The sequence below is a fragment of the Malus domestica genome, chromosome 04 (genome assembly GCF_042453785.1).
Source record: "Malus domestica chromosome 04, GDT2T_hap1".
Taxonomy (NCBI): domain Eukaryota; kingdom Viridiplantae; phylum Streptophyta; class Magnoliopsida; order Rosales; family Rosaceae; genus Malus; species Malus domestica.
Window position 1 is genome coordinate 2,419,527 of NC_091664.1, and position 22,818 is coordinate 2,442,344.

Sequence of the window (22,818 nt, forward strand, 5' to 3'; positions counted from 1 at the left end):
ATAAAAAATTTCCGAATTTGAAAATTGCGATCCGATATTATATGATTCGTCGAAAATCCACCTCTATGCCTGTCTGTTTTACTCTGTCCAAGGAAGTAAGACATAGGTTCAAACCTCAGATTTAGTCTCATTTGGGTCTAGGATTGTATCGGAACCCGCTATATTCAAGTTCGCCATTTCTTTTTTCAACATACCTTACCTTGATTATAGCGGGTTATACATTCCAATTCAATCTTAGACCGCAGCGTTTTTTTATCTCTCTGCAAAAATGCATAAAACTATCAAAAGAAGAAAGTACCAAGCAAAAGACTCAGGGATGCTTTTCTACTGAAAGGTTATCCACCAACAAGGAACACTGTAGCATCAACAGCAACATCAAATCCACGCACAATTTTTCGTCTTCTTTTTTAATTTTATTCATTGAAATACTTTGCTCACCTAGGGGAAGAAGAAACAAACTGTCTGGGTAAACTAAAAAGATCCTCTCCTTCGAATGGCGAAGTCCACTCTCGGGATGCCGCGGCTGATGCTTCACCATTAGCAGCTCCATCCTGCAGTCCCACAAAGGAGATGCCGTTCATGTTAGAGGAAGCCGCTCTCATTCCAGGCTGTGCACCCATACCAGTAGGCTTTGGATCATAAAAGTTGGGATTGCTCTTCATGATAGAAGGCAGTCCTGTCCACAGCCCATTGGGCCTTGGCGCAGACAGACCTCTATCCAAACTCCAGTCAATGTTGGTGTAATCTATCTGTCCAGATGAGCCGCCACCTGCGTTCCAGTCTGCCGGAGAAGCTGCCCCTGATGAGCCAACTGAACTCAACCCTGAGAAAAGTCCAAGGGAGGAAGCAGCAGCAAGTGTCGGAGATGCACCTGCCCTACTCCATAGATTATTCCCTCGGCTTGTTCCAGGGGATTCAGCTGGGCTGCTTCCAGGAACAAAATGCTGCTGCTGTTGCTGTTGATACTGAAACTGGTGGTACATCTGATTTGAACTCAAATTACTAGGGCTTGGACTTCTATTGCTAGGCATGTGGGGCATATAACCACTGGCCCTCATAATCTCAACACTAGTAGAAGGATACCAATTGGCAGCGGATCCAGGAGGCGATGAGCTCATACTGGTGGCAGGGGCCTGCTTTATATTGACAGATTGAGGGCGCTGCATCATAATAACCGGTTCCCTTACTGTTCCAGGCTGAAGGTTCTTCGACTCACCCCCTACAGCTACATAACGAGTTTCTGTCTTGACTGGTGGAGTTAAGAGCTGCAAAGGTGATGCCAAAGAATAGGAAACTGAAGGATTCGATCCCGAATTTGTCAACCTTCTCTCAGCCAGAACTGGTGTTGGTTGGGGTTTCGCCCACTCCAACTTTGGCTGTCCTCTCTTCAGAGGCTGCAGAGTTTTGCTTGCAGATTCTAAAGATCCTCCAACTGCAGCTGCTTGTTTTGTGTAATTAAAGTCCTTGTCATCCCTTCTTTGTTGTATAGTTGGAGGAGGATTGGGTTTTGTTTGTGGCCTCAAGTTATGGCTAACAGCAACAGGAAGCTTGCCATTAGAACCAGTTGGAGGATCACCAGTTTCTTCAGGCTTCAGTGATACAGAGGGTGATTCTTGCTTTGATGCTCTTAAGCTTTCAGCAGCCTTCTGAAGATCACCCTCACAGGCTACAATAGCTCTTTCAACCTCCTGCTTTGAGCACTTGAACTGTGTTTCCAAATCAGCAATCCGCTCAAGTTCTTCTGATATGTCAATTTTCAAATTACCCTCACCAAAGTTTTGATCCCTTGGTTTATCTGTATCTTCACCACCTTCAAAAAGCCATGCTACTGATTCCTCTACTCGGCCTTCATTCAGTATGAGAGCCATGGTTGCCCGTTCTTGTGAAAACCCCATTGCCACAAGCTGTTGAGCAAGTGCCTCAAGCTTTCTTGACATGAGATAACCACTGCATCGTTCATGCAACTCCTGAGCTCGCCGCTCTTTCTGTCGCTGATGCTTCCTCTCATTCTTCTGACGGATTTTCTCTCGCTTGTCATTGTCAGCTCCTGGCACTGCTTCCTGCTTGGTAGGAGGATTAGATGTCTTATCTTTATGGTCTTCCGACTCACCCGACCAGCTACCATTATTGGAAACAGAATCATACTCCACTCCGGTAGCAACAGAGCCCCCAGAATGGTCATCTGTTTCATCTATGTTGCGGAAACGACCATTGCTGTGAAGAGGCGACACAGAAGATGTTGGGGATAATTCAAGGGCATGGAATGTTCCTAAAAGTGGATTGTATGCACTAGCTGGGATCCCACTACCTGCATTAGCAGGCCCCGTCGAAGGCTTTATAGGTGTCTGGGTTTCTTTGCCAGCCTTCTTGTCCTTAGACTTAGATCTGGATGATGCTGGAGACATCTCCTCGAAACTTGAAAGCAAGCAAGCAAAGCAATTCCTGCAGCGTTTCAGATATAGGATTCATGCGTTCAGTACAAACAAAATTGTATCCTGCCACATGTTGTTTCTAACAAATTGTTCTACGAAAGTAGCATTTTGATACGAAACCAAAATAACCCATCACACATAAATAATCAAAGAATTGCAAACTTGAGTTCCAGTTACACTTTCTCAAACATTTAAGCAAACTTCCTACCAAACCCACATTTTCTTGGCAAAATTCAAGAACATTAATAAATTGGGTGCGAGAACCGATTCAAACCAATCAAATCCGCGGTCAATTTGAATTGGCATAGAACAAATCATGAATTAAACGGTTCAAATCTTAAATAAAATCCGACCCAAAACACCCAACTAGTCAAATTTCCATTTCTCGAACCAAACAATTGCAAAACCAAATCAGAGAATACCCCAGGCAATTCAATCACAACATCAATTGAAACAAAAACAAGAACTGGAATTCGTAAAAGCGGAATTCAATACAAATGTAACAAAAAACAAGAATTGCAATTCGTAAACAAGAAATTCAACAACAACAAACGACGGCAATTGAAGAACCAAAAGGAGAGGGCAGTGGGAATCGATTTGAGGAGCGTACCTCTCTGCGTTAGGTGATCGCCGTCGATCTCAAGAGGCGGTGCAAATCGGGTTTCTGGGTTGGAATGCAAGAATCTGACGCAATTGTGTTCAACGATTAAGGCGAATCAGAGGCCCAGATGGAGGGAGGGAGAGAGAGAGAGAGAGAGAGAGAGAGAGAGAGGGCGCAGCGGTTTGGGCGATGAGTTGGGGGCTTAGGGTTCGGAATTTTAATTTTTAATTTTAAATGTTTTTCGATTTTCTGGTTTTTTGGGTCAAGAGAAAATAGTTAGGGTTAAAAGGATCGGGAGACTTTTAAACTTTGGGGGAATGATTTGGTGCTTGGGTGCCACAGCGACAACCACAGCCACCACACCCGTTTCGGAGATTTTTTTTTTTTAATTTTATTTTCCATTTTAAATAACGAACTATTTGGTAGTTTTATTTTTACTTTGTTACAACAAACTTTTGAGTATTTTTTACCCAAACAACTTTTTTCTGCAGATATTATTTAGCCGGATCTTCCCAAAAATAAACAAAACTAGAATCACATTTATATTTTAATTATATTGGATTAATTACTTAGGCCAATTGGACATGTTTTAATTAAATAAGTTTGAGCTTTATCTACACTATTATTAAGAGAAGAGCCCTTGTTAATTTTTTTTCGCCAGCTTTTTTCAATTTTGCCCTCACTTTTGAATACATAATATGAGGAGGGCAAAATAGTAATTTTGTACCTTTTGACAAAATGACAACCATATCTCTTTTTTTACTATTTTACCTTTTTTTTTTTTTGAGATAATGACAATCATATTTTTCCAATTTACTCACTTTTGATGCACAATATTTACATAAAAAGGACAAAACAGTAATTATGTAATATTAAAAAAAATATGCACTTATTAAGAAAAATTGTCCACACACACATAAAGTGTGTGCTCTCTGCTAATTTAATTAAAAGGATCCGATGGCAAATGAAGAAGGGCTTGGCACATGGGATAAAGCGGAAGAGGATCCTCTCCTGAGCTAAGGATGGAGATCTTTCTAATTAGCTCATTTGGGCCGTTCAAATTTAATACAACTATTCCAAACAGGGGGCCGTCTAAAAATTATAATAATTGCAACCGTTGGATTAAATTTGAACGACCCATATGGACTGGTTAGAAGGATCCCCCTTCTGAGCTCAAGATGATCCTCTTCGAGATAAAGCCCATGGCGTTAGAACCTTAGTGAATAAGAGAAAGAATGCAAGAATGCAAGAATGCAAGTACAAGGATGATCTTACAAAGTGATGATCATGTGGCTAAGGATATATGTGAGTGATCTCTTTGCTGTCCTTCTTTGTTGTTTTATCGTTCGCAACCAACTGATATATAATTACGATAACATGTTGTCCGTTATTTATTATTTTTCTGTTGCGTATTTAATTATTCGAATTAAATATCTAAATAATATGCCCACAAAGCCAACATAGTGTGCACCCCCACCGCTTTATGGCCTGGGTGGTTATTATATTTTTTTGACGTCAGGCAATATTAGCATATAGTGATGGTCTTCTTAACATTACTCATTTTTCAAAATTTGTAGTATAAAAAATTGTGCCTAGTACTTAATAGTGTCTCCAAGAAAACGTCAAAAGTACAATGGGGATTGTTTAGACCAAAAAAAAGGTGGTTTTCTAGTACCTAAAGAGATGCCAAAATCCTGCATAGATTGACATTCTCCATTTTTTGCTGCCAATTTAAAATGCGATGTCAAAATACTTGTCCATTTTGCTGCCAAATTTAAATGCAGTGTCAAAATATTTGTCTCATTTTAATCTCACCCATAAATCTCTCTTATTGGGGGTGGAGGTTAGTTTTTTTTTGTTGCTTATTGGTTTAATTGGGGGCTGGCCTACGTTGTGGTAGGTGATTGAGCCCTTCGATGACCTTTGGGTGTTTGATTCTTGAGCCTATGTGGATAGATTTTTCTCAATGTTGCATCAAGAAGTCTTGACAGTAATCGTAAACGACTCTTGATCCTTCCATTCCTTTTGCAAGAAGATGTCTTCCTTCGTTTATCTTGCTTCGGTTTAAAGCAATTGGGTTGAGAGAAGTCTCATATTGATCGATATCTTTGGTGAGAAGGTCATTCCTCATTAAGAACGTCCATGTTAAAGACGGGAACTCTTGCGTTGATGGGTACTTATGTGGTGATCCACAGTCATAGGGTGCGATAAGCTCATAAGACTGAGTATGTCTAGCCTTATGGAGCATCTTGAAGAGCTTATCATATTGTTCTGGAGGATCTCATTTTTTTATTGCTATCTTGTTGTTATGAGTCTTTAGCTCTTCGACATTGGCCTAGAAGGCAAACTTCTTTCTTTCCTTCCTTCGCTGCCTCACACTAAGCACAAGAGGGGTGTCGTTCTACACGGTGTGGCTTCTTTCGTTATCCACGTTGGAGAGAGATGCCTTATCAAAAGAAAGTACACGAACAACCAAAATCAGCTTGACGAAACTGGTGGGAGTAGGAATAAGGAATAAGTGTCATTCCCACAAACAACGCCAAATGTTGATGCACAAAATCAACGAGACTTTGAAACAACGTAAAGTGTCAAGTTTGTAACATTCACTCAACTGCTCTGGTCACCTAGTGATGATAGTATGTAAAGAGATAAAGATAGGGAAGCAACACACAATATGTACGTGGGTCACCCTTAGTTTGGCTACGTCTATGAAGGAGTACTCATTAATAATGAAGGGTTTACACAAATACATAGGTTCAAGCATAATCATCATTAGTGGGTTCTAATGGCGAGTTTAAATAAAATAATGAAATTATGAATTAATTGTATGAGCATGTTCTTCTTTTATAGTTGAGGAGAGTCTCCGACTTTCGTCCGCAGTTGATGTAGGACTCCATGAGCTTTATTCTGATGTTGACATATGTCATTGATAAATTATTTTTAGCAGGATTTTGGAATAACTAATGAGCCTACAAGTGCTATATGTACTTATCTTCATTTGAAGAAGGTTGAAGGCTAATTCTCACAAGGTTGATAAACTACATAGGTTTGAATCTTTTGTCCATTGGGAAATTCCTCATCCGGATTAGTTTAAGCTTAATGTTGGTGGTTGTAAGAAGGGAAGTAACAATTCTATTGGAGTAGGTGGTGTTTTTAGAAATTCTGATGATAAATGGATTTATGAATTTTACGCCAATTTGGCTACATGTGGGATTCTTAGTGTTGAGCTATGAGGTTTTTACTTGGGCTTACAATTAGAATGAAGATTACGGATTAATAAATTACTTGTGGAATGAGACTTTGTAGTCACTTCATTTGGTGTTGCAAGCAGCGTGCAATAATCATCCTTTAGGTCCCCTTGTTTTGACATGCCTAGAATTTCTTTCAAGATCTTAGCAATGCGAACTTCAGCATGGTTGCAGATAATATATATATATATATATATATATATTGTGTGGCAAACAGTAACTATAGTCTTGATTTAGATTTAGGTAATTTTTCTTTTGACACTCCTTCTTATTCAGTTAGTTTTATTTGTAAAGATCAATTTGTGTTGTTCGGTCTAAATTTATTGTTGAGTAGGTTTGTTTGGGTTCTTATTCCATTTTTTTTTCAACCAAAAAAAATCCACATATTTCTTTATTTTTTCAATTACTAATTATTTTATCGTTAAATTTAAGAGAAAATTATAATAATGGACCCTCAATTTTAGAGAAAATTATAATAATGCTCACTCAACTAAAAATTCATGATTATTGGTCTCTTAACTCATCAAAACGTGCAGTTATGGTCATTTTCGTCAACTCTGTAAAAACTTATGTCAAAATGAGTCACGTGTCATGCACATGAGATTAGAATCAAGGGGCAAACATGGAAAAGTAAATGACAAAATTGTAGAAATTGTCAACTTTTGCCCGATTGGAGAAATGTTACATCAACTTTAATCCAATTGTGGCAATAATTCTTTTAGCATGTCTCGTTTTGACATAAGTTCTAAAACAGTTAATGAAAAGAACCATAAGTGCACATTTTAATGAATCAAAAGATCAATAATCATAAATTTTTAGTTAAAAAATCATTGCTGAGTAAAAATTAAAAAACCAATACTCCTTCATCTAAATTTTAACCCACTTAGTTTTATAAGGATACACAAAAACATTTTAATTTGACATCTGTTCGGAATAGAAAATGAATAACGGCAGCCACGCTCATACACACATACAATTTCGTATCATTCCTTGATTCAGATCATCCTCTCTCTCTCTCTCTCTCGATTGAACAGCCCCCTAAAACGCATCTCTTTAAACCCCATAACACATCCAGTTTCTCGACATCTCAGAGAGCCCCTCTCTCTCTCTCTGACCTGTGCGAATTGCGGTGACCCCTTTTCTCTCTCCTTTCTCGAGGGGTCGTCGCCTCCTCTCTTCACTCTCCTCCTCTCTCCCCAGAAAAAGGATAAAATTTTGAAAGAAAAAGAACCCAGAAAAAAAGGCTTCCAATTTCAATCCGATCAAACCCCAAAACCCCAATTCGCATTCAGGGAGCTGAGAATTTGAAAGATGTCGGAGATGGCGAACACAGACCCGGAAGGGATCGACGGAGTTCGGATGACGTGGAACGTCTGGCCGCGCACCAAGGTGGAGGCCAGCAAGTGCGTGATCCCACTGGCCGCCTGCATCTCCCCGATCCGCTCCCACCCTGACATCCCCACGCTCCCCTACGCGCCGCTCCGCTGCAAGACCTGCTCTGCCGCTCTCAACCCCTTTGCGCGCGTCGACTTCACCGCCAAGATCTGGATCTGCCCTTTCTGCTACCAGCGCAACCACTTCCCGCCTCACTACGCCGCGATCTCCGAGACCAATCTCCCCGGTGAGCTATACCCTCAGTACACCACCCTCCAATACGCTTTGCCGACGGATTCCGCTGCCCCTCAATCTCTGCCGTCCCCGGTCTTTCTCTTCGTGCTCGACACGTGTATGATCGAGGAGGAGATGGGATATGTCAAATCGGCGCTCAAAAGGGCAATTGGGTTGCTGCCCGATAATGCGCTTGTTGGGTTCGTTTCGTATGGGACCCAAGTTCAGGTCCATGAATTGGGGTTCTCTGATTTGTCGAAAGTGTATGTCTTTCGGGGGAGTAAGGAGATTTCAAAGGAACAGGTTTTGGAGCAATTGGGTCTCGGCAATTTGGGTCGGAGACCTGGTCCAATTGGTGGCGGAGGGTACCAGCTGAAGGGGGTACAAAATGGGCTTCCCAGTGCTGGTGTGACCCGGTTCTTGTTGCCCGCTTCGGATTGCGAATACACACTGAACACGGTGGGATTTTAAGTGTGATTGATTGGTTTCTGTATTTGTGTGTTGGATTCTAATAAATGGTGTTGTTGATTCTTCGGTTCTGCTAATTGGGTTTGAATTGTTGTGAATTTTCAGTTGTTGGATGAATTGCAAACGGACCAGTGGCCTGTGCCGCAAGGAAGCCGTGCTTCCAGGTGCACAGGAGTGGCATTGAGTGTTGCTGCCGGGTTACTTGGAGCTTGTGTGCCTGGAACTGGGGCTCGCATTGTAGCTTTGGTTGGCGGTCCATGCACTGAAGGGCCTGGCGCGGTAAGGCTTTAGAATTCTATTTTGTTTTCAATTTGGTGTTCAGGAATGCATGCAGATGTGAATCTAAACGTATATGATAACAAATGTTGACAGGTGTTTTTGGCTGCCTTCAGCTTCAGTTTAGCTTGCTTGCTTTTCTCTGATGATTTAACTTACAAATATTGAGTCTTTCTGGTCTTAAATTACTTCGGAAATTTACAATCGTTGTGTATTACAGTGTATGTAGGCATAATGAAGGGGATGGTTCTATTGGTGCTTATTATCACTTAGTTTTATATACTTCAGTGATGTGATTTATTCAAGTTTTAGACAATAAAGATACTGATTTACAAAAGTTATGCAGATTGTATCGAAAGATTTGTCAGACCCAGTACGCTCCCATAAGGATCTGGATAAGGATGCAGCACCATACTTTAAGAAAGCAATCAAATTTTATGAAAATCTTGCAAAGCAGCTGGTTAGCCAGGGGCATGTCTTGGACCTATTTGCATCTGCACTCGATCAGGTCTTTCTTTGTTTCAGCAATTATTCCTGTGGTTCTGGCCTTTTTTTTTTCCCAAGCATAAACTTTATCAGCAATTCAGTTATTAGGGCTTATGTTCTTGTTTGTGCATGGTTGAGCTGCATTAGCATCCCGACTGTTAACATAGCATTGTTGACCATCAATCAAATTTCCATTACTGTTGTTCATGGATTGCTTGCGTTTCTCAATCTGTATATCGCTTCTCTGAGGCATTAGGTGAACCATTTGTGATTCGATGATAGAATCAAATGAGCATTGTATTCAGCTTTGGACAATTCGACAATGCAACTTCACAATCATGTGATCGACTCCAATGCAGTCCTTAATGGCCTTCCTTGGATATTGGTGACTAGATTAAGTTCTTAAAATTTATCGCCGAACAGAAAAATTCCTGGTCAGAATACTGCTTGTTAGACTCACATTTGCTAATTTAGTGGGTTGTAATGCTTTTACTACAGAGGAAAGGTTTAATTGCAAATTGGAAATAGTAAGTTTGAAATGTAAAATGGTTGAATGCCAGGCCATGGCTTCTTCCTTATAGCTGTATGAAATCGCTAACTAAAGTAGAGCACCATTGGTACTGTGTATAGGTAGTCCATCAGTGGAAACCTAAACAAGAACAAAAGAGTCACAGATGTATACCTTTAGTTTGGGATCCTTTTTAAATTTGTCCGTGAGCTATTAAAGCTGCAAAGGATCAGATGCACTCACGTTTATATCTCAGAATATAATGTCTATTGATTTTTCTTTTCTTATGATAGTTCAGGGTTAAGATAGAAACACCACTTTTCGTGCCTCAATTTATGTTTCACTCTTTATTTGACCTCGGCAGATGATCGAGAAAAAAACAGTATATAATGGTAACTTAAAACTTCAAAGTGTGGGAAGTAAATTTTGAATTATGTTTGTTGAATGGTGAAATAGAAATATTATAATTATTGGAATGATCACCATACCCTAGTTCCTTTTCTTTTATAGGTTTGGTCATGTAATGTGAGTTCTCAGTGTGTAATTCATGAAATTTGTCTTAGTTCATTGCAGTATACACTCACACACACACATATATATATATATATATATATATATATATATATTTAACAGTCATTATCATCTGTTTTAACACTTCTGCTATAGGGTTTTCTGGAAAAATGTTGTTCTAATTCTGAGTAGAATTTTTTTTTCGTTTAATTTATTCAATGCATGTTAAAAATAATTCATGTTCTGTGTAGGACATAAACTCTAGGTTTTTTGAAACATACAGTGAGAATGCAAGGACATTTTTTTGGTGAATCTGTTAATTTTTCTTTTCAAGGAAATTTTGTTTGCTGGAATAAGAACTGTGGATATGTGCCTATGGTTCTGCAACGAATCTTAAGATATAATTAGTTTGTAAAACTAAGTATTCTTCATTTGTTTTTAAGAAATTTATGCACCTGGATTGTATTTTAATTATGCATTGACTTGAGGCAATTCATTTGTATAGGTTGGGGTTGCAGAAATGAAAGTTGCAATTGAAAGAACTGGTGGGCTTGTTGTTCTGGCAGAAAGTTTTGGTCATTCTGTATTCAAAGACTCTTTCAAGCGTGTTTTTGAAGAAGGGGAACAGTCGCTTGGCCTTTGTTTCAAGTAAGTGTAATAATCATTAAACATATCGATGATCTTTTTGTTCACATTTCACATTTTGAGTTCATTATAATTAGTTTGGCACTCAACTTTAAAGTTGTATTGCTGACCATTTAGCTGAATTTGACATGTTCTAGTGATGCTCCAAATGTGATTCTTGTAACTTGTTATTTTTGTGATACACCTTGAGCATAGTTATAGGAATGCAGCTAGGGCTTGAGAATCATATTCCTTGATTTTTGACCTTTAAGCTTGTAGAAGATGTGTTCAAATGCTAGCAATGATACTAGCTGGGTCTTTTCAGTTTCTTTTTCAATACACACGATTGTTTTTCTTGTCTTTTCCTTTTTCATTTTGGGTTGGTGGAAGAATCAAAGAATAGAGTGAGAAGGGGACCCATAAGGTAGTGTATGATTGTTAGCATTATAATATCTGAAGGTGAGTGGCTGCTTGGTATATGTACCAGTGGCCTATTTATCATTATATGGGATTCCTATTGCTTATACGGTCATATCCCTTAGGTTAGGTATTTGTACTCCCAATGCCTTTTTCATGTGCATTGACATGTTAAAAATTATTTTCCTTTTTTTACTCTTCTCTATGCTTTGACTTTTATCATTAATAAATTTGTGTTCAAACTCTAATTACATGACATTATTTGTTTCAGTGGTATGCTTGAGATCAACTGTTCTAAGGACATAAAAATTCAAGGGATTATTGGACCTTGCACATCTTTGGAGAAGGTTGGACAATTTGTTGATTTAGAGCTTGTATTTATATGCTTTTGTGGCATAATGTTTAGAGCCATTGAAATGTATTTGGTTTACATGTGTTTGGGGAGTTTGATGTTAAATTTTCTAAGCCTGGCAGAAAGGACCTGCTGTTGCTGATACTGCTATAGGGGAGGGGAATACAACAGCTTGGAAAATGTGTGGCCTTGACAAGAGTACTTGCTTGACAGTTTTCTTTGATTTGTCATCTAGTGATCAGTCAAATACACCGGGAACTGTAAATCCACAATTGTATCTGCAGTTTCTTACAAGGTATGCTTGAAGATTGTATCATGACCTTCAACGATGAAACATCTTATGGCACCCTTTGGTTAAATTTTTCTTGTTAGTTCTATGTGAAGACTGAATTTTGGGTGCTTTCTTAAATTGCAGTTTTCAAAACCCTGAAGGTCAAATGATGCTTCGAGTAACAACAATTACTAGACAATGGATAGATAGTTCAGTTAGCTCAGAGGTTATTTCAGTTTCTTTCATTTTTTTGTCAAAATATTTGTTTAGGTTGTAAAATAGTTTAGCCTTTGCTATAGCTGGTGAAGCTTGGTTCTTTTAAATTCACCTTTTTCCTTGGATATCATAAACACCCTTGTTCTCGTTGCATGATTGTGTTGTGACACATTCACACACATGTACTTCCTTTTATTTAGATAACCGAGCAAGGAAAAACTATTCTGCTTTCTCTTTTCCTTTTTAATATTTTTCTGTTAATCCTTTTATTAAGTCCAAGTAAGAGTTGGATAATGGAGAAAGAATACAAATGTTTGTAAAAAGGTATAATATGGTTTCATCATTGTGCGAAAATTGTGAAATTGGTTGGAGTGTGATGTATGAACAAGTGTGAGTATGCATTTTGAATAAACAGTACTTTTTATTTTGTTCTTAGTTGCCAATGTTTGTTGTATATCACCAAAAAGAAATGTATCATGTTCTAGCACATTGATTGGTTTCCTAGAGTTGTTGAATTGTCATTTTTCTCTTTGCTTATTAAAGCTGCTATCAAATAGTTGGCCATGTAATAGGAGCCTGAACCTTGTGTGGAATGATATGTTTTCTTCTTAGTTATATTTTCCTATGCTGCCAACTGATTATTAATTACTGAGCTTGATTGAAAGGATATCACTGACGCAGAGGGATCTTTGACTTTACAGGAATTGGTTCAAGGATTTGACCAAGAGACTGCTGCTGTAGTAATGGCAAGAAAAACTTCCTTGAAAATGGAGTCAGAGGTAGTTCACAGCCATTCTCATCTTCCGTTATCTACTTTTTCCTATTTGTTATGTTCATATCTCACAACTTCAGGTTAGAAGGTATCCTAAAGTTAAGGCCTAAATTTGATTGATATCAAATTCTTAACACAATTTATAGGTCTTGCTTTCTTAGTACGCCAATTTTTATCTCAGGACTGTTGATATATCAAACTTTTAGTCATTGTTTCTTTAATTTGATTGATAGCAAATTCTTAACAAAATTTATAGGTTTTGCTTTCTTATGAATATCTTAAGCTTTCACCCTTATATTGTAGATTACTTGTATTTTGTTGGTTCTTCACCGATGATTTTTTTTTCTTGAATTATTTTTCTTGTAATTTTCAAGTATAGAATTCTCAAAAAAGGTTTGACGTTGTTTCATATAGGAATCTTTTGATGCTACACGATGGTTGGATCGAGGACTTATTCGCCTCTGTTCGAAATTTGGTGATTATCGAAAAGATGATCCATCATCCTTTACTTTAAATCCCTCTTTCTCATTATTCCCTCAATTTATGTTTAACCTCCGACGCTCACAATTTGTGCAGGTAACCATGATTGCTCCTCTCCCTTTCATCTCTTTTGTTTTGATATTAATATTGCAAACTATTGCTAACATTTTATCTTTTTTCCCACTTTGGGATCTGAAATGGTTTGTTTGCAGGTTTTCAACAACAGCCCAGATGAAACAGCATATTTTCGCGTGTTGTTAAATCGGGAAAATATCAGCAATGCTGCTGTCATGATACAACCATCATTAATATCGTATTCATTTAATTCGCTGCCTCAGCCAGCATTGTTGGATGTGGCATCCATTGCAGCCGACCGTATTCTCTTGTTGGATTCATATTTTAGTATAGTCATTTTCCATGGAATGACAATAGCACAGTGGCGTAACATGGGATACCAGAATCAGCCAGAACACCAGGTATGAATGCTAAGTTTATGATTCCTGGACTGGTGCTGTGCAAATGTTGTTATTGTCTCAACTTACTGTGTACATATTTTGTTTCCAGGCATTTGCACAACTACTGCAAGCTCCCCACGATGATACACAATTGATTGTTCGGGACCGTTTCCCTGTCCCTAGATTGGTGGTGTGCGATCAGCATGGCTCCCAGGTTTTTAACTTTCTTAAAATCTTAGTTTTATTTTCTTGCTTCCCCAGTTGCACTGTTGATAGTTTTCATCTGGGCTCGATTTTAATTTGTTAGAACTTACAATTTAAAAATTATGGTAAACCGTTTGTGTGTAGAGTGCTAGTTTGGTATTTACTTTGTTATTGTTGGTACGAGAGGGCCAGGAGTAAAATTTTAATTTTTCATGAGTTAATCTTCGCTAGTGACAATTGTCAACTCTACTGCATTTCATGAGGGCAGATGAATTTGCACTGTATTCTGAACGCCTACTTATTTTCTACTGATATGCTCTGCAGGCAAGGTTCTTGTTAGCAAAGTTGAACCCGTCAGCAACATACAACAATGCGCATGAAATGGCTGCCGGTTCAGATGTTATCTTCACAGATGATGTAAGCCTTCAAGTTTTCTTTGAGCATCTTCAGAGGCTGGCAGTGCAATCTTGAGAGAGCCAGGTAGAATTTCGAATTCTGCAGCTATACTCGATTTTGGTGCGGGGAAACTTGGTTTAGATTTTCAACCTGCTCTCGTCATCCTGTTCCATTCAGTTGCTTTCCTTTATTTCCAATGTGTCTAAAAGCAAGAGGTCCGACCCCCCACATTCATTTAATAAGGGAAAAAAGCTCGCAACATTCTTTGGGGTGCGGGGAAGGTATTTAGTGCTTCCTTTTGTTAGAGTAAGGGACACGAAAGGCGAAATGTGTTTGATATATTTGGAAAGAAAGGTGTGTGACAGGAATTTGACTTAAAGAGCGAGCGTTCCTGCTTCGGTTGTGCAGCCAAGTCAGGAGGATATTTTGTGAGAACTTTCTTTACATTTTCTGCATTCAACGAGGTCAGGAGGTACTTTCTTGTGTGTCTTAATATTTAAGTTATATGCTCTTGTGGGTTCATGAAGCTTAGGCTGTATTTACTTTTATTTTTAACATATATTACGCCCAGAAAAGAAAGTGTTTGGATTCATTCAGGTTGAATTTGAGGGCATCAATGTTACCGGATATCTGCCGTTATATTGACTTCCCAATAGAAATGTCGTAGTTACAACAACAAAGCCTTGTTCCACTAAGTGAGGTCGACTGAAATGTTGTCGTTCATTTGCCAAATTTATGTGCGAACTGTTGAGCTCATTTCGTTTCCTCGATGTGAATTATATTTTGGTTGTTCTTTTGTTTTGTTGCCCTTTTTATGTTCTTCCATGGTGGTAGAACTTGATTCCGTCATCCTTGAATTTAAATATAACGCTCTTCAAGCTTTCCAGGAACAAAAATTCTGTGGTGCTCTGGGTTGCGATTAGGTCTTTGATTTTTGTATTTTTAATCAAAGATCTGACGGTTAAAAATCTCGTAGTATCTCACTCTGGTCGACCATAGAAAATCCTTCCAGGAATAGCAGCACTACGATGAGCTACCTCAAGCTCAGAGGTTAATCTGCTTTTTTTAACTTCCAACTTCGCTTTTTGACTCAATGCTAGACTTACCATATATTTGTACCGTATTTTAATACCATAAATAATGCTAGGCTTATTGGGTCAATTGACATGAAGAAATTAGACAAATGAGGTACTTCGAAGAATCACTGAAGTGGCTACCATTCAATCTAACAGTAATATGATTTTAGATTCGAGTGATTATTGATCGACATGATCTATGTGAGAAGGCCTAGAGATAGACGGTTAGATCGTTGAGAGCCCTACAAGGTAGCCCTGAGCTGAAGCTCACCATTTTCGCCAAGATGGATTCAGTACCGAAATAATTTTCTTAGCTTCCGTTCGTTTCTGTTTGAGTTTTAAAGAAAAGCTCTATTTCTTCCAACAATCTCTTATCCCCAACCTGTAATCCTCCTGGATCCCTATCTAGAGTCGACTCGGACGCCATCAAGTCGATGAGAAACTCACAAACTTCTCCCATGTCGTCCAGGACGGTCGCCGCCTTCGCCTTCTTTTTACCCTCTTCTCCACTTTCGCCTCGGCTGTTGCCGCTGTACTTTTGTTTTCTGCACACCTGCAATGTACCAAATAACTGCATTAACTCTCTTTCCACAGCATTTCGGGCTGCTGTTCGAAGTTTCATCTTGTTTCGTGTTCATTCTAAACCAACTGGAAAGAAGTATAATGACTCGAAAAATGCATGAGGAGAGAAAGGAATGGTCACCTGGAGCAACTGATTCACGCTAGCAATTTGTTCCGTCTTAAGGAACTCAGAGTTCAGTAAAGCTCGAAATAAAAGTACAATCTCTGTGCTCAGATTATGAGCTTCGAGGTTTTGAATTACTGCAGATATGCAAGAATCGTCAAATACAGACCTCATCCACTCAGGAACCTTCTGCCGTCTTAGCAATGTGACTGCGACATAAATTGCAGGCTTGTGAAGATTAATGAACGATTTTGATGCTAAGCTCGGGACGGCTAACGACATTGCCAGCTCTTCCACGATCATCCTGCTCCAGTTATTCTTTGTACTCGCACTTGTCCCTTGCATTCCCGCTGATTCCCACTTCAAGATCATTGATAGGCAGAGGCCACAGTTCATAGCCACTCTGAGGTCAGTGTAGAAAATAAGGCCTTCGAGGACAGCCGTTATAGACATTTGGTGCTTCATGGTGCATATAATCTCCTTCCCTGTTCTGTTCTGCTGATCGGACAATCTGTTAAACAACTCCAACAGGCAGTATGAAGAAACAAGTTTGACCGAACCAGATCCAAAATGCAATAGTCTGCAGAGGTCGTAGCAGTAGATTCCGATAAAGGAAATCGGCCGCACCCTATCTGGAGGATCAAAGAAATGTTTCCAGTCCACAATGCCAGGTAAAACAGTGTGCAAACTGGAGGAAATCAAGAAAAAAGAAAAGTTAGTTTCGAAAGAAAAATGCAATTCTATGGTTGAATTTAGTAGTAGGAACTGACCTTCTTAAAGAGAAGTAATTTAGTAGAAGCACAAAGATTAAAACTTCTCCAGAGCTCGTCTCCTCATCATGGTCAGCCAATGCCGGTCCCTTTAGACACGCTGCATGAATTATGCTATTGATTGCACAGACCAGAGAAGTACTGAGAACTATGGCTTTTGAAGGTGCCAGGAGCACTTCGTTGGAAGAATGGTGCAAAACTAAGGCAAGGATGCCTATTACTAAGAGACATTCATGATTCCACGCGTCTGGAGCTCTTGGAGTGACGATATTTATTAACTACGAAAGAAGACAAACTGTCGGATTTAATTCCTATTATGGTAACCCAACAGGTATCAGAAAAATTTAGTTAGTTACCTTCATAGTCACTGCAAGCCAAGATTCTTCATCAGAAAGAGTTCCATGGTGTACAGAGCATAAAGTTTTACATATTAAAACTAAGGCGGCTCTGGACATCTGTGGTGACTGCATATGAGTTGATTCGCAAAAGAGATTCTGGAGAGCATTTCCGATACCATGCAGGCATAACTGGTCTGAAACAGTTGGAAATATGTCGATGCTAGATGTCATTAGATTCAATACAGAAATTATGTCATGCTCGTGTCCTTTCTCGAGAAATTGTGTCAATAAGGACACCAAAAGTATTGCTGCATGATTATCTCCTCCGGCAATTAACTCTGCAATTGAATTAACATTTACCATACGACTTTTGTTTCCATGGACTATGATGTCAGAATCATTTGCTACATTCCTTCCACAAAATTTCAGAAGCTGATAAGACAATGGCCCGCTGATTTTCTCTTCTTGGAACAGCCATTTCAATGATATTGGATGAATTCTTGAAGAAGGCAAATTCCATTCAGTTTCACTTAACGTCTCGAACAGGATTCTTTCCGCTTCTGGACTGTGGGGGATTTGATAGTTAACCTTGGCAAGACCTCTATAAAGACCATAAAGATACACAAGCCTCATTACTGTGATTGGATCTGTGGCCCGACCTTGGAGATCACTACTGTTGACCAGAATATATTGCTCCAGAGAAGCTAAAACCAACTTATCATCTGCAAGTCTGGGGAGCAGAGTATTAAAGATGTGAAGAAAAGTAGGTTGCAGTTGTTAAATTTACCGTCAAACGTATAAAAATATAAGACTAGAAATCGAAAGTTCAATTACCTTTCATCATATAAGGAACTGGTGTATAAAATCAACAAGATGGCAGATTGGCAAGAAGATAATTCCAAATTACGGGAGTTCTTTTGCCCAAGTAGAAAGAGCAAATCAATGGGATCAGATGGGAGACATAAAGCCGCATCTCTAATGGGTTGCCCCGCGTCATTTCCCATAAGAACATCTACTAGTGAACTGAGCATAATATATACCCTCTGTTTCATGTTTTCTGTAGGAAATAAGCCAAGGCATCCAAATGACAAACTGAACCATGTGCTTGAAACCAGGCTGTTCGCAAGTTCCGCTGCTTGGTTATCGGAGTCCTGAAGCAGTATCAAATGAAATGTTTCCAGTACTCCAAGGACAGTATCCTCATCCATTTCATTGAAGTTGGTTACAAACCAAGGTAACAAATGTTTTGTACATACATTCACAACAAATTGTCGTATTTCCACTTTAGCAGATTCAGTAGAATTTCCTTCCTGACTGTACATATAATAAGCCTCCTTAAGCAGGAACAAGGAATGCAAAAGTTGACATGTATGCTTCTCAGAGGTACTTAGACAAGAAAAAACAGTGTGTTGCATTGCTTCTTCAATCAACGTTTGTAGATTCAAATTCGCATGAGCGGATGGAGTTCTGATGATAGATACAAGCACTGAGCAGGTCAATATAAATGTTTCCTCAACCATCCCCATCTCTCCATCAGAATGCTTTTTAAGCATCTTTGTTAGAGTAGGTACTAGCTCTGCTATATGAGAGGAGGATACCATTCCGGGGCAATCAGAAATGCAGTTCCAAATGAGCTTTAATGTCTGACTTTGAGCTGGATGGAAAGGAACATCGGCCACATAATTTAGTACTGGAACTAAAGTTGCAAACCCGACAAGAAGCCTCTGTTTGAAAGCTTGCTCAGCTTTTGATAAAATATCAAGCACCTGAACACATGATTTGACCAGTGGATCCTTGCATTCTGTTCATCAACAACACTTATAAGCTATTTTCATTTTTATTAAGGAAATGAAGTTTAACTAGGCTTATTAGCTGAAAACCAGTTTGTCAAAGAAGCACTCGATTTTTAAATATATTTAAAATGCACTTTTAGAAACTAAGATGCTTTGGGTTCAAGAAACTGGACTTTCTAAGGGCTGGACAGAATAATATTCATAAATAAATAAGACCATATAAAAGGCTTGAGCTACCTACGCTGAGAACAGTTTAAAACTTCTTAAATTCAGTAATTACTTTTGATCAATGCTGGTTGCCGACTCCTTCCTTAAAAGATAGTTTCTGGTTTCCTGATGGTTGGCAATACTCAAATGGCTACTCTAACATCCCGAAAAACATACAAGCTGACAAGCTCAGCATTTTAAGGACAGTTGTCATGGTTTTATTTGGCATGAAAAAATTTACTAACCGGACAACCTCAGTATCTCAAATACATAATCTGCAATGTTTTCTTCAAGTAGGGCTTGGAGTTCTTTGCCTGAAGTGCCTTCCCAGGACATGTAATGAAATAGTAAATCCAGAGTGCTGATCTGGACTTGGCTGTCTGTTGAAAGAAGTGGGCCTTTGATGGCCTCAGTAAATAAGACATTCATTGGATTCACATCTTTTCCTTGTTCTGCTACTTGCTCAAAGCTATCTCCTTCTGATGAATTCATGCTGTTTGAATCAAGTGCATATGCAGTCCCAAAAAGCCCTCTCTGCGTTAACACTGTCAAGAGTGCTGAACAAGTAATATGGAAAATAGTTAGTTGAGAGAAAACAGGATTGATACCAATGAGGCAATGTGCCTGCAAAGAGTAAACATTCTAAGCTGTATCAGGATGAATACCCCAAAGATTCATACATAACCCGAAAGGTTTATAACTTATACCTGTTACCGCTGCAGGGAGTCAGTTTTAAAGTCAAGTACTGTTTCTGAGAGCTGTAACATGTCTATCGTTTGTTTTAAATAAACTTAACATGCACAGAATCTTGTCATGATACAAACAGATTGATGAACTCATTAACTAGAACTGTTCAACAGTCGTTTGAACCAACAGATTGAACTGTTGAGGAGAAAAATTGTAAGGACCTTCACCTTCGTTGTGAAGATTTGGAATGAGATCAATAAGAAACAACTGTAGTGTAGCTTGGAGAGGACCTTTCCAGGCTTGGTGTCTACATATACCTATGTGCCTAAAAGGAAAACCTAAATTGACAGATAATGTAAAACGAGCTGACTAAAATGCTACTCATATCTTGCTGAACTATGGTTCTGTAAGGGCCAATGGACCCAACTTTTAAGGAACAGAAAGATAAGTAGCAAAGGAGTGGAAAACAGACCTACACAATTCAAGCGGACATCATCACTTTGGGTTTTCATGAGGGCCTCCAGAGACAAGTGCAATAGCTTGGGGCAAAAGGCAAATAAAATATCAGTTCCATCACCATCCTCTGATGCGTATTGCAGAACAGACACTTTGTATAGAACAAACAGGATTTCTCCCCGGATCTCTTCACTGTGTTAAAAGAATAGAGTTCAGAAATTGAGTTATAACGTGGTGAATGCGTTAGAAAAGGGAACATGCTCTCTTCCCGATTTCTATATTTGTTACCTTGGCAATTGAAGACCTGCAACGAGATTGGTAATGAGGCCATATTTGTCCCGAATGTGAGCATAAGGATTAGTCTGCTGGCAGTTTAACAGAACCCCTAAGCAGTGAAGCTGCAGTTAAAGAGTGAGTCATATGGTGTATGGATGCATATCATTATATTTACCAGGCACCTCATTGTGGACTCAACTATGATAAACGAGGGAAACCAAGTAGCCAAAATACATGAGAGATAAATCCACTAGTCATATTTCAAGGAAACACTAACTAATCCCCCATTTGAATTAGAAACACTAACTAATCTGTTAGGATTAATGAAATACATTTGGGTTAAGTGTCTTTGTTTGTAGTGCATTTGCAGTGATTTAGTGGTAGTTTTGTCGTGCTTAGTAGTTCATTTGTAGTGTCCGTGTAGTGCATTTGTAACGGTTCAGTCTAAAGTTCCTTCGTACTTCAAAGTTCCCGTCGTAACTTAGAACAAAGGAAAAATAAGGCAAATTTCTGGAATCTAACAAATCTAATTGAGTTCAATTTCACAAAACCGAAAAGTTCTAGCATTACCGAAAATTCTATCCAAATCTCGAAAGTAATTTGTAAGTTCCCACTAAAACAAACGAACAGAATAAATTTTGTATGCTGTTGGATTGGACAGTTTTCCTTTACTTTCTCAGCAACCAAACAGTAAATAAAGCATTAAAAGAGGTACATTTGAGTTAATTATAAAATCTAAAGAGATAATTTGATCGATCGGACGATGGAAATACCGTATAAACCTGACGGCGACTCCAGGCGAGGGAACCGGAAGAGAGGCGATCGGAAACCCTAGCGACGAAGTCAGCAGAAAGCGAGGCGCCGGCCAAATCGCAGAGAGCGGAAACGAGACGGACGACTTGTCGTGCGATGGGGTCGTCGTCGAAGGAGGAGAGAGCGTGAACGAGAGGCGAGACGAGGAAGTGAGAGTGGAAGGTGAGGAGAGATCGGAGGAAAGGGGGGTCGGAGATGGCCTGAGAGAGCTGAGAGAGGGCGTAGGACACGTGGACGGTGGGAGATTGGGGGTTGGAGATGAGGTTGGAGAAGCAGAGCAAGCAGATTGAGCCACCTTGCTTGGTTTGGAGGATGAGCGTGGATCTGTGGCCCTGCGAGCATGCAGTCGGCGACGGCGGCGACGACACCGCTGAATTGGAAACTTCATCTTCTTCTTCTTCATCGTAGTAGTGTTGAATCTGCTGTGACTGTGAGTCGTCGAAGTACATTTTGGCGAACAGTGTTTGAATTTTGGCGCCAAGAGAAAACAGAGGAATGAGGAGTGGGTGGGAATATGGCAAAATGGCCGCTCTAATTTCATATTTTACTTTATTTTCTACAATTTCACATTTTATTTTTCTCAATTGTTTTTTTTTAATTTTAAATTTACTATTCTTAAGGGGAGAGGAAAAGTTTGCAGCTATTACATTAATTTTTGGGATGGGTGAGTTTCAAATCTTTAATTGCAGAGTGTCGGCTGAGTCTAGCGGATGCGCTTGTGGCAGGTCAACTTCGGCCAAAAAAGTTCGGGATTTGTGGCTGGATCTAGATGTGGTTCTTTAACCTGCGACAAATCCCTTTTTTAGTGCGAGCATCGCTCTTTCCTTTGACTTGTCTTTTGTTGACGTAGGTATGGATAGAAACTCAACACCATATCCACTAGGATATTGGACCATATAAAAAAATTGGTCATATTTTTGTCAATTAAAAATCTTCCATAAGATTGAATAGTTCAAATGAATTGGATTGCAAATAAAATAATCTAGAAATTTATTAGAAAATTCATTGACGATAGCAAAAGATCTAGGCCTAGAAACGAGTTCCCACGACACGATCCAAGTTTGACGACCAAACCTAGAGTAGCGTTTCCCAAAGCCTGGATATTCCTTTCCCTAACCAATATAAATGTTGGATTTGATTTTTCATGACATTTTAATTTAATTATTGGATTAAAAAGTTTAATGTTTGTAAGGCAAACTTCAAAGGGTGAATTGAGCTTGAACCAAATTCAAGTTATCTCGTAAAAAGATAAAAGATGGTTGCGAGCGCTATGAGTACCATAGCTCCAACTCGGTTTGTTTTGTTGCCTTTTTTTTTTATACGTTGAAATGCCCATTATATACCTGAAAAATGACACTTCATTATTTTCCTATTCATTACCAAACATTGAAAA

At 39.0% G+C, this 22,818-nt stretch overlaps 3 protein-coding genes across 3 annotated transcripts; 1 reads left to right on the plus strand and 2 right to left on the minus strand.

The window, feature by feature from the left end:
- Positions 1-295: 295 nt before the first annotated feature.
- LOC103400612 (uncharacterized) lies at positions 296-3,394 on the minus strand. The gene is made up of 2 exons (XM_008339263.4): positions 3,043-3,394; positions 296-2,442 (listed from the first exon to the last, which is right to left on the minus strand). The coding sequence occupies exon 2, from the start codon at positions 2,403-2,405 to the stop codon at positions 435-437; it is 1,971 nt and encodes a 656-aa protein (XP_008337485.1). The 5' UTR covers positions 2,406-2,442; positions 3,043-3,394; the 3' UTR covers positions 296-434.
- Positions 3,395-7,197: 3,803 nt separating this feature from the next.
- LOC103400610 (protein transport protein SEC23 E) lies at positions 7,198-15,080 on the plus strand. Its single transcript, XM_070820404.1, has 12 exons — positions 7,198-8,348; positions 8,463-8,636; positions 8,980-9,141; positions 10,643-10,785; positions 11,450-11,525; positions 11,653-11,825; positions 11,946-12,027; positions 12,719-12,796; positions 13,204-13,365; positions 13,482-13,745; positions 13,834-13,938; positions 14,253-15,080. The coding sequence occupies exons 1-12, from the start codon at positions 7,593-7,595 to the stop codon at positions 14,397-14,399; spliced, it is 2,322 nt and encodes a 773-aa protein (XP_070676505.1). The 5' UTR covers positions 7,198-7,592; the 3' UTR covers positions 14,400-15,080.
- Positions 15,081-15,687: 607 nt separating this feature from the next.
- On the minus strand, positions 15,688-21,928 carry LOC103400691 (protein PUTATIVE RECOMBINATION INITIATION DEFECT 1). Its single transcript, XM_008339355.4, has 9 exons — positions 21,386-21,928; positions 20,625-20,734; positions 20,353-20,528; positions 19,439-19,750; positions 18,028-18,994; positions 17,212-17,923; positions 16,856-17,133; positions 16,104-16,773; positions 15,688-15,953 (listed from the first exon to the last, which is right to left on the minus strand). The coding sequence occupies exons 1-9, from the start codon at positions 21,872-21,874 to the stop codon at positions 15,711-15,713; spliced, it is 3,957 nt and encodes a 1,318-aa protein (XP_008337577.1). The 5' UTR covers positions 21,875-21,928; the 3' UTR covers positions 15,688-15,710.
- Positions 21,929-22,818: the final 890 nt, after the last annotated feature.

Excerpts from the sequence above, each read along its gene's own strand:
- LOC103400612 (XM_008339263.4), bottom strand. The coding sequence starts at position 2,405 with ATGTCTCCAGCATCATCCAGATCTAAGTCTAAGGACAAGAAGGCTGGC.
- LOC103400610 (XM_070820404.1), top strand. The coding sequence starts at position 7,593 with ATGTCGGAGATGGCGAACACAGACCCGGAAGGGATCGACGGAGTTCGG. Across the intron at positions 8,349-8,462 it reads GCGAATACACACTGAACACG|TTGTTGGATGAATTGCAAAC; the intron begins GTGGGATTTTAA and ends GTGAATTTTCAG. Across the intron at positions 11,526-11,652 it reads CTTGCACATCTTTGGAGAAG|AAAGGACCTGCTGTTGCTGA; the intron begins GTTGGACAATTT and ends TAAGCCTGGCAG.
- LOC103400691 (XM_008339355.4), bottom strand. The coding sequence starts at position 21,874 with ATGTACTTCGACGACTCACAGTCACAGCAGATTCAACACTACTACGAT. Across the intron at positions 20,735-21,385 it reads GTCGCCGTCAGGTTTATACG|CTTCACTGCTTAGGGGTTCT; the intron begins GTATTTCCATCG and ends CTTTAACTGCAG. Across the intron at positions 17,924-18,027 it reads AGTTCCTTATATGATGAAAG|ACTTGCAGATGATAAGTTGG; the intron begins GTAATTGAACTT and ends TCTGCTCCCCAG.